Source organism: Oreochromis aureus, linkage group 16 (genome assembly GCF_013358895.1).
Source record: "Oreochromis aureus strain Israel breed Guangdong linkage group 16, ZZ_aureus, whole genome shotgun sequence".
NCBI classification, from domain to species: domain Eukaryota; kingdom Metazoa; phylum Chordata; class Actinopteri; order Cichliformes; family Cichlidae; genus Oreochromis; species Oreochromis aureus.
The window spans coordinates 24,621,136-24,632,165 of NC_052957.1; the positions used below are offsets into that span (position 1 = coordinate 24,621,136).

At 38.9% G+C, this 11,030-nt stretch overlaps 1 protein-coding gene across 2 annotated transcripts in view; it reads right to left on the reverse strand.

Annotated features, from left to right (window-relative positions):
• Nucleotides 1-6,552, reverse strand: part of LOC116329307 (CD209 antigen-like protein E) — a 48,223-nt gene extending 41,671 nt beyond the window's left edge. Inside the window, exons 1-6 of one of the 2 annotated variants that reach the window (XM_039599926.1) lie at nt 6,231-6,552; nt 6,026-6,112; nt 3,677-3,781; nt 3,201-3,343; nt 2,620-2,723; nt 2,050-2,341 (exon numbers count right to left, since the gene is read on the reverse strand). In XM_039599926.1, the coding sequence (XP_039455860.1) occupies nt 2,209-2,341; nt 2,620-2,723; nt 3,201-3,343; nt 3,677-3,781; nt 6,026-6,112; nt 6,231-6,285 (627 nt within the window). In that variant the 5' untranslated portion in view covers nt 6,286-6,552 and the 3' untranslated portion in view covers nt 2,050-2,208. Of the gene's footprint in view, nt 1-2,049; nt 2,342-2,619; nt 2,724-3,200; nt 3,344-3,676; nt 3,782-6,025; nt 6,113-6,230 lie in introns of those variants that run through there. The other variant, XM_039599927.1, reaches the window with a different exon arrangement.
• Nucleotides 6,553-11,030: the final 4,478 nt, after the last annotated feature.

Genomic DNA, 11,030 nt, shown 5'->3' on the forward strand with positions numbered 1-11,030 from the left:
GATGTATCTTTGTTTATTCTTCTGTTTTGGTTATGTGTATCCCCTCTCGTGTAGTCAGGTCTCTGTGCTAAGCATGCGTCTCTGAGTCTGTGTCTTTGTGTGTGTGTTTCCTGTTGAAGGTCCGTGTCTGATGTCAGTGTGCTCAGTTTACGTTTCCCCTGTCCCGTCATGTCTGATCTTCCAGTTGTGCCCTCCTTCTCTGAGTCATTCCCTCATTATCCCTCTGTGTATTTAAGCCTTGTGTCTGCCTCTGTTAGTTGCTGGTTCGTCTGGATAATCTTCATCCGTCATTCTGCGTATTTCCCTGAGTCTCCCTGCATCTCTGTTTCTGGTTTGTTTCTGTTAGTTTTTCCTAGTTCTGGTTATTCTTAGGTTTTCTTTAATGCCCGTTGCGTTCCTGTTTATTTCAACTATCACTTCAATAAAGCTCGCTCACATCAGAAGCTGCCTGCATCTGGGGTCCTGCCACAGCAGACGTGACACACAAGCTTTGATTGCACAATTCCAAGAAACGAAATCGAAAATGTATGAAATAGTTATCAGCTGTTAAACATATACATTGTTGTTGCTATCATGGTCCCCTCTTTCTGACTTGTCCTTTTGTATCATTTCTAAAATACACTCTTCTCTGACAGGACCAATAATCAATTTGCATTTAAATTTTTATTTTCATTGCAGTGCCATGCTTTCATGTTCAGAAACATTATTCAGCAATAAAAATAAAATGCAAACATCACTTTTTGTTTTCTGCTGTATCCTGCCTTTTTAGTGTGCACAATGTTTCAAAACAACTTACATGAACCCCCAAAGCAAAAACATGCTTTTATATATGTGTAGGAAGTGACAGCTTTGCGCCCCCTGGTGGCTGCAGAAGACATTACGCCTGGTTTTCACATTCCTGTTCTTGTACATATCACAGGCGGGGGGTTTCGTTTTACAAGTTCGTAATGATGTCATGTGAAAACGTGTGAAAAGAAAAGTAAAACTCCTTTCCTTTCCTGAAGATGAATCACAATTTTATGTCTGTCAAACACATGCTGAGGAAACTGTATTTCAATAAAAATATATCATGAAACTGTATTTTTTTAATGGCAGGACATTAACATTTTCTGCATCAGATTTTTAGTAGAATGCACAATAAATGCTTTTTTGTAAAAGTGATTTTTCTGTAATCTGTACAGTAGATTTTTTTAAAAAAAAGGAAAAACACATAAATACAGTAAAACACTATACACACACAGATAAACACACAGATACGCACACTACATACAGGAAGAGAAAAAAAATTCAGTTTTCCAACTAGAATAATAACAATAAAGTGAAGTTTAAATGCTTTCAGCAGTCACATTAAAAACAAGAACACATTAAGCAATATGAAATGGAAATGTTTAACCAGTGCAGAGTTCAACCAGTACTAGCCACTGTTGTGCTGTTTCATGTATGCACAAATGAGAGAGAACATTTTAGCTATGCTTCAAAGTAAAAGCTCCTTAATTGTGTGAATGCCATGAGGCATTCACACTGCATTTTTGCAGGAAATGCAGTTTTTTCTAAAAATCCTGCTCCTCACATACAAGGTCTTAAATAATCAGGCTCCATCTTATCTTAATGACCTTATAGTACCATATCACCCCATTAGAGCACTTCTCTCTCGCACTGCAGGCTTATTTAAAAGTAGAATGGGAGAGAGAGCCTTCAGTTTTCAGGCCCCTCTATTGTTGAACCAGCTTCCAGTTTGGATTCAGGAGACAGACACTATCTCTACTTTTAAGAATAGGCTGAAAACTTTCCTTTTTGCTAAAGCATATAGTTAGGGCTGGATCAGGTGACCCTGAATCCTCTGTTGGGTAATTGAAACGTGCTTGCTCATAGCAGGTCATATGATTGTTGGGTTTTTCTCTGTATGTATTATTGTAGGATCTATTGTACAATATAAAGCACCTTGAGGTGACTGTTGTTGTGATTTGGCGCTATATAAATAAAATTGAATTGAACTCTATGTTTTTAAAAGTGCTATCCAAATAAAATGGATCAGTTACTCATTATTATTATTATTATTATTACATGCATAGTTGTATTTTAAGGGCTGTATTTTCACTAAAGCTTAATACTTATTCAGAAAAGGATATATAAAAATGCTAATAAAATAACAATCATAGCCTAATTTGAAACATATGTACAAATCTAATTTTCAAACAAATTCAGCTGCTACAGTAGTTTTTCACAGACCCACTGGTGAATAGCTTCACATTCACCATCATTCCAGGAAGTTCCATTATATCTGATCATAGCACAGTTCTCTTTAGACAACTTGTTGTCAGGCTGGCCAGATGCCCAGTATCTGGTGAGTCAATAAAAAACAATATTAATATATTTTAATTAGATTTAAAACAACATGGGAAAAATGACTACTGATAGCATGTTTAACCCATTGTGAGCATTGTGAGTTATGGATACATGGACAACCCTCTTTCTCTAATAATAAATTGTTAAGTGGGTAAGAAAACATTACTTCTTTATTTATAAAACATAATATTTACTTAGTAAATAAATATTTTTTATAAAAATATTTATTTATTACAAATATATTGAATATATTGGGTGAACTCGAAGACTTACTGCAGAGTCAGAGGCGTTCCGTCTACCCATTTCCACGTTCCCTCTTGTTCTATGTCACTTAAACCAATCCAAGTGTTATACTGGGTAATTGAAACGATGAAGTCCTGTTAAACACGCACACAAACATTCGTGTTATGACTTACTAGACTCTTTTTATTTCCTGTCCCTTTGGCTACAGATTCTCATCACCCTCATACCCAATGCTCTTTCAGTGTAATGGGGGAATTGTCGTGATCCTGGGTCTGTAACCAAGTGTTTTGTGTTTTTGAACGATTAATAGTCGTTGACTTCATTGTTATTTATAGTTTCTAGTCTCTTGGTTTCTGTCTCTCTGCCTCCCCTGTGTTCCTTCTGTCATGTCTAGTCAAGTTATGTTTTCATGTCTGTTCTTCAGCGTTTCCAGTGTCATGTCCACGTCTCAGTCTGTCTCATGTTTGGTGTTTTATTTCGATAGTTCCTTGTTAAACTAGTCGAATGCTGACAGTCTTATTAAAAAAAAATTTGAACTGGGGAAAGTCATGTTCATAACAACGTGGAGTTTCATGAACAAACACAATATAACACAGGCATGCACTTTGTACCTGTTCTTTAGGGCTATCTATGACCACCAAATCTGCTCCTTGGTCTGTGCAGTGTTTTCTAGCTGAATGCCAGGAGTCAGAGCTTTCAGACAGGAGATAACAGCTACAACTGAACTTGCTCCATCCTGCAGGACATGTTTTCTCTGGAAGAAACATCAAATAAGAAATATTAAAGATCAAGATGGAACATTCAGCAATGCTTTATTTGGTCTCTGTTAATTAACTGAAATCTATATTTTATACCATCTATATATAAAATGCCTTGTGGCCCTGACACTGCAATGCAGAGGAGAGGCAACAATGATGACAATGATTCATGTGAAACATATCCATGAAGATTAAAGTTTGCTTTCTTAAATTTCTGTCAATTCAGATATAATGAGAAAATATTTCCATCTATTGCTGGAAAAGGGAATCATTGAATTTCAGTGTAAAACCTTTTACAAAGACACACAACAGCTCAGACAAGGACTCACTCTGGTTGAACAAACTCTGCAGCCTCTCCAGCTCGTTGGTCATTTCAGTGAGGTTGGCCTTCAGCAGGTCTCTCTCCTCAGTCATAGAAGAAAGTTCGTTACTCCCTACAGAGACATTTGCATTTAGAAGGTCTCTCTCCTCAGTTATTGAGGAAAGCTTTTTACCCATTGAGAGGTATTCAGCTGAATCTTGATGAGACACAAACGAACACTGTTGCTGATTTATTTTAAAGTTAAGCAAAATATTTTTTGTGAGTAGTTAATGAAACATGTTAAAATAGGAAAGTCAATATAATACTATATGTATGTATATATATATATACAGTGGCTTGCAAAAGTATTCGGCCCCCTTGAACTTTTCCACTTTTTGTCACATTACAGCCACAAACATGAATCAATTTTATTGGAATTCCACGTGAAAGACAAATACAAAGTGGTGTACACGTGAGAAGTGGAACGAAAATCATACATGATTCCAAACATTTTTTACAAATAAATAACTGAAAAGTGGGGTGTGCGTAATTATTCAGCCCCTGAGTCAATACTTTGTAGAACCACCTTTGCTGCAATTACAGCTGCCAGTCTTTTAGGGTATGTCTCTACCAGCTTTGCACATCTACAGACTGAAATCTTTGCCCATTCTTCTTTGCAAAACAGCTCCAGCTCAGTCAGATTAGATGGACAGCGTTTGTGAACATAATAATGTGTAATGTGACAAAATGTGGAAAAGTTCAAGGGGGCCGAATACTTTTGCAAGCCACTATTTATATATATATATATATATATATATATATATATATCTCCTACTGCAAGAGGACCCTCAAGCTCCCAGGCCTCTGGTATAGGACCCGAGCTTGAAGGATAAACTACCGCAAGGGCGAGAGATGGGTGGTTTTTTTTTTATATATATATATATATATATATATATATATATATATATATATATATATATATATATATATATATATGTATATATGTATATATGCTCCTATCTGTATCCAGTAAGGTTCCTAAGGCTAGGTCCTCCACATGCTAAGCGAGCCTACTGCAGACATGACTGAGAGAGATAAATACAAAGTTAACATGGTCCACGTCAGGAGTTGAGGAACCAGGGCACCCTGTTGAGAAGTGGGCTACTGGAACAAGAAGGCATCGGTGGGCAAAAGATAAAAATAGGTCATTGTTGGAATGCTACTACGCAAGTAACCCTGGCGGAAGGGGTTACATGAAAAGCATGAGGGACCTATGGAATCTTCAATAACCTCAGTGTTCCAATATTCGGAAGAAGGGACTGCTCTCACAGCTAGGATTTATAAAACACCCATCTCGCCCCTGCGGGCGGTTTATCCTTCAAGCTCGGGTCCTCTACCAGAGGCCTGGGAGCTTGAGGATCCTGCACAGTATCTTAGCTGTTCCCAGGACTGCGCTCTTCTGGACAGAGATCTCCGATGTTGTTCCCGGGATCTGCTGGAGCCACTCGCCTAGCTTGGGAGTCACCGCACCTAGTGCTCCGACCACCACGGGACCACCGTTACCTTCATCCTCCACATCCTCTCGAGCTCTTCTCTGAGCCCTTGGTATTTCTCCAGCTTCTCGTGTTCCTTCTTCCTGATATTGCTGTCATTCGAACCGCTACATCGATCACTACAGCCGTCTTCTTCTGTTTGTCTACCACCACTATGTCCGGTTGGTTAGCCACCACCATTTTGTCCGTCTGCATCTGGAAGTCCCACAGGATCTTAGCTCGGTCATTCTCCATCACCCTTGGGGCATCTCCCATTTTGACCTCGGGACTTCCAGGTTATACTCGGCACAGATGTTCCTGTACACTATGCCGGCCACTTGGTTATGGCGTTCCATGTATGCCTTGCCTGCTAGCATCTTGCACCCTGCTGTTATGTGCTGGATTGTCTCTGGGGCATCTTTACACAGCCTGCACCTGGGGTCTTGCCTGGTGTGATAGACCCCAGCCTCTATGGATCTTGTACTCAGAGCTTGTTCTTGTGCTGCCATGATTAGTGCCTCTGTGCTGTCTTTCAGTCCAGCTTTGTCCAGCCACTGGTAGGATTTCTGGATATCAGCCACCTCCTCTATCTGCCGGTGGTACATACCGTGCAGGGGCCTGTCCTTCCATGATGGTTGCTCGCCTTCCTCCTCTTTCTTGGGTTTCTGCTGCCTGAGGTATTCACTGAGCACGCTGTCAGTTGGGGCCATCTTCGTGATGTATTCGTGGATGTTTCTTGTCTCATTTTATATATATATATATATATATATATATATATGTGTGTGTGTGTGTATATATATACAACAAGACAAAAAACATCAACAAAGCAACACAACACAACTCACAGCAGAAAGCACGAGTGAGAAGTCCAGCCAGCAGGCCCAACGAGAGAATAACAACTAAATAAATGCTTCTCTTGCGTCTCCATGGACCTGAAAAGAAAAAAAACAAACAAACTGTGTTTGTAGTGAGGGGAGGAGGGGAGAGTGTCATAACAGTAATAAAAGATTTACAAATTTAAACTTTAAATTTTTGTAATTTCTTTTTTACCTGTGTGTTTTTTAATAGAAGTCTTGTTTGCAGGGTTGACATAAATTTCCTCCATTGCATGAAAGGATGTAGCTTATTTCTGAGAGCTCAGCTCTGTGGAAGAGAAAGGTGTGTGTTGGGTCTGCGCTTCCACAGGCCCCGCTGGTTTAGAGACTTATTCCCGTTAACGAAGCAAGACGAACAGTGATCGATCGATTTTACTTGCTAGCAAGGGAAGGAACTCAGAGCAGCCCTTCTGCCCTCGGTGTCCGACCACTCTGAAGAACCAGCTTCCCCTGCAGCCTTTTATTTCTGTGACACACAGTTTCACAAACACCCGTTGTAAACCCCCCTCCCCCCCCATTGGTTATAAAAGATAAGGCACTGGGTGTGTGTGTGTATGTATGTGCGTGTCTGTATGTGTATTCATGTGCATGTGAGTGTGTGTGTGTTTGTTTTGGGGGGTGCGTTTGTGTGGCCTCCTGCTCACCAAAAGGGTCATAAAGGCAGGAAGTTTACTAAACAAGAAAACAGAACCCTCACATAGGATGTGCCTATAATAGGAGGGCAATAGAAACAAAGGAATGTCCTTGATCATATAGTTTGAACCAAGACTTACAAATTCAAGTACAATAATGGCAACATATAACAATTTGACTCTAACAGTGTGAGTCTCACAAGCTTTCAGTTTATTTGTTTATTTTAAGTTCAAAGGAAGTCGCCTATGTAATATGTTGTTTGCACAGCTGTGCTACCACTGAAACTAAAACTAAACCTTTTCTTGAGCTCCGACAGCCTTGGTCATTGTGTCCTTGGGCAAGACACTTCACCAGTTGCCTACTGGTGGTGGTCAGAGGGCCCGGTGGCGCCAGTGTCCGGCAGCCTCGCCTCTGTCAGTGCGCCCCAGGGTGGCTGTGGCTACAATGTAGCTTGCCGTCACCAGTGTGTGATTGGGTGGATAACTGAATGTGTAAAGCGCTTTGGGGTCCTTAGGGACTAGTAAAGCACTATACAAATACAGGCCATTTACCATTTATAGTTGTTATTCTTGCTATTATCAGTTTGAATACATTACAGTTAAGCTTTAGTTTAATTTAGGCTTTTGTTTATTTTACTTTATTTCTCTTGTACTTATATTTATTCAATTCGATTGGGTCTATTTCTATTCTATTTCAACTCTATTAGTCAATTTTTTACCAACAAATTTTCACTTTGTGTGCTGCCTGTGTGTGTGTGTGTGTGTGTGTATCATTTCCTGACACCATACAAGGCATGGTTCCTTATCAAGCTTTTCAGTTGCCCTGTACAGGATGAGGTATGCTGAAAAAGTGAGTGAGCATCTTGCTGAACTATAAAAACAGGAACTTGCCATAGAAGTGTGAAATCTAAATGTGTAATGGAGAATTATAGCATGTTTGTACAAAGCTGAAAATAAAGCTCCTACTCGTCTAACTCTTACTGCACAATGACAACCATATTAGGACACATAAAAGCAATGGTCACATGACTTTGTACAAATGACAATCTTAAAATAATTAACTCTAATAGATAGGCTCCAGCGTCCTTATGAACTCTCCTTCGTTATGTTTTCTGCTGAGGTCAGCGTGGCAAAATTATTTATACAATGGTGGCTGATTGGGAAATGACAAACAGGAGGGAACTGAGACACGAGTGAAAGAAATAACACAGATAAGAACGATCTTCAAATCAGGAGAAAACAGAAGAGGGAAGTGAAACTAACATGACAGAAATAGAATTTTTTAACAGCAAAACACAAGGTCATTATGGAATAAAACAGACAAAGCTCAAACTTAATTTGTGAATTACAATTATGGCTAAAACTGTAAAAAATGTGTCATTGTATCATTAAAAAAACAAAACATAAAGTTGTTTGGTGCTTTTTTCCAGATCCACTTAAGAGAAGTTGAACATGGAAGATCATTCCAGGACTTTTTCTCATCATTTCTGAAATGAGCACAGTCTTCTTTTCCACCACCATCATCAGGTTGATGTTCTGCCCAGTACCTAGCAGGTGAGTAAAAAAAATAACATTCTTATAATTATTGAGAAAAAAATCCAGATGTTTGATGTTGGTGTGGTGGATTTCAAATTTCAAATTTTCCATCAACAGCTTTGATTAACTTTGAGAAGGTTGATAAACACACTGTACACTAGGCTCAACGAACTTTAGGTAATGATGAAGATAAAAACCAAGTCAACCAGGTCATTAGTATACAATCTTTAAACATTTGGACTTTTTGGCTTAACCCACTGACCAGTGTGATTCTAAATGTAGAAATGTCTGTTGGAAGTTATAGACTGAACCAAATTGAAGACTTTCATTTCAGTGTTAATAGAGTATGTCAATGAAAAAATAACTGTAAATTCAGATAGGTGAGATCAGTAGCGGTTTTTGATACGGGCGACATGGGCGGTTGTCCAGGGCGGCATCGTGGTGGGTGGCAGCATCATGGGCATCGGAAAAAAAATAAGAATAAAAAAGTGCTCGTACTCATGCTGCCCGACATCAGGCCAGCGCATTTTGGGAATGGCATGGTGAAAACGTCTGTTTACGTTTGTTAGTCACTTGGCTATGATAGTAAACAGTAGACACTGATGTAGCTTACTGAATCTTTTGGACTGTGTTCAGCACAATATTAATTAGTCATTGTCAGTTGTTGACTTGTCCTGTTCTCATTGTCTGATGAATTATAATGGCTGTTTGTAAGCCGTTTGCATACTATGCATACTCTCTCTCTCATCGTGTATGTATGTGTTTTTCTGGTGAAATTCAGTATGGTTCCGACAACAGTTTTATGTTAATGTACAATCCTTAATATGTTTTATGTGTGTGTAGGGGGGCTAAATTTACTAACCCTGTGCAAATTTGCGTAAATTCCCTGAACCTAAAACCTACTAGAATTACTGACTTTTTTATTTTCTGGTGCAAGTCCCAAGGTGTTATTCACCCCTGCTGAGATTTTCACAGGTTGTGAGCTCGATTCTCCTCCTGGTTTTGTTGTGCAAACCACCCATTATCTTTGAGGCCTGGCACATTTGCATTTGTTCACTCAGAGTAGCTCAGATCCAAGGCAGGAGAAAAATCTGTGTTACAACCCTCAAAAATGCCTGCCGTATCTATACAAAATATCCCACACATTGACTGACCTGCAAATATGAAAGACACACATTCACAATATATGAAAACACAAGTCTTCTCTCCTCTGCCTGTTCATGTAAAAATAGCAAAGAATTAAAAAACAAACAAACAAAAAAACCCCCTAACCCTATAAGCAATAATGTGTCCCACTGGTGCCATTGTGGATTGCTGGTCAGAAAGATTTCTGGTGCCAGTAATCAAAGAGACAATGTCCCGAGATAGATTCATTTTAATCATGGAACACCTTCGATTTGATGACAAGGACACGCGGGCAGAACGGGTGAAAACAGAAAAATTTGCTGCAAAACAACGTTACTGGGCACGGTGAATAAAGTCTGGCGTGAACTTCCTCAACTTGCAAAAGACACTGCACAGCAAGAGGTATTCTCCACTTCAGTGCTTAGAAGTGGCAGTGTCTCCTTGACAACAAAACAAAACAAGACTGTGTGTGTTCTAAGTTCCATGCACCAAGACGTGACGATTGGTGACGGCAGAAAGAAGAAACGCCACACGATAACAGACTATAACCACATGAAGGTATGTGAATGTGTGTATAATTTTACACCTGTGCTACAGTTTTTTCTGATGTGTGCTATACAGGCCTATAGAAAAAAAGCACATATACTCATGACTCTCCCTCTCTCTGTTTTACAGATAAATTACAGGTTGCAATGAAATAAACTGAAAAGCAAATAACAGAAAATAAATTATTATAATTATTTTACGTGTAGTTTTTTTTGTTTTTGTTTGTTTTACTGTGTAAGAATATTCGACATTGCTATCAATACATTTTTTTCATGTTTTCAAAAAATGCCTCTCTGTGCAAAATGGGTTTAAAAAACATAACCAACTGTGGGATACTGTTTGTCTGTGATTTGGACAGCCCAGCGCATGCTTCCAATGCAGGGGAAACAAATTCTGTCGAGGATACCTACATTGGCACTACCATTATGCAGGTGAAGCCAAAGGCAAATATACTTCATCATATTTTCTAGTCTTTGTTTCAGTTTGGAAGCATATTCTGTGATGCTTCATTCTCTTCTTTATGCTTGTGTGGCTACCCTGTTAAAAAGCTAGCAGTGTCCAAGGACTCTTTTTTAACTCATACCGCCCCCGCAATGGCTCTGCCTCCCCCAGAGGGCACGCTCCCTACTTTGGGAACCACTGGGTTAAGGGAACTTTTGATAATGACAGTTAAACACCAACTCAGTTAACATTCAGGGTTCAGAGAAAGGAAATGTCCAACTGAATCAGCATTTTTGATGACCATGTGAAAAGAAACACAAGTCAAACTTTCTTTTTGTTCTGAAGAAGAACGAAACACTTACTTATTAAATAAAAGATCAGGATCCATAACCACAAAGAGTAGTGCCTAGTCATGAAATTATAATGAAATTATAATTCATACATGTCATACATCAGTATAACAGTAGCTCTTTTGTTAATTTCCTATCCAGAGTCTCCTGTAGTAATGCCTTTTGGGCGCTCTTTATAATGATTAATCATCAGATATATAGGAAAAGGTATGAGCAGTGGGACCTCAGTTTATGTTTTCCTGAATTTTGTTTCTTTTTGATTTTTTTCTCACCAGAAAGCTGCACTTTAACTAAAGCTAAATACCTATTCAGAAAGGAATACATCTGAAAAAATTGAAAATAGAA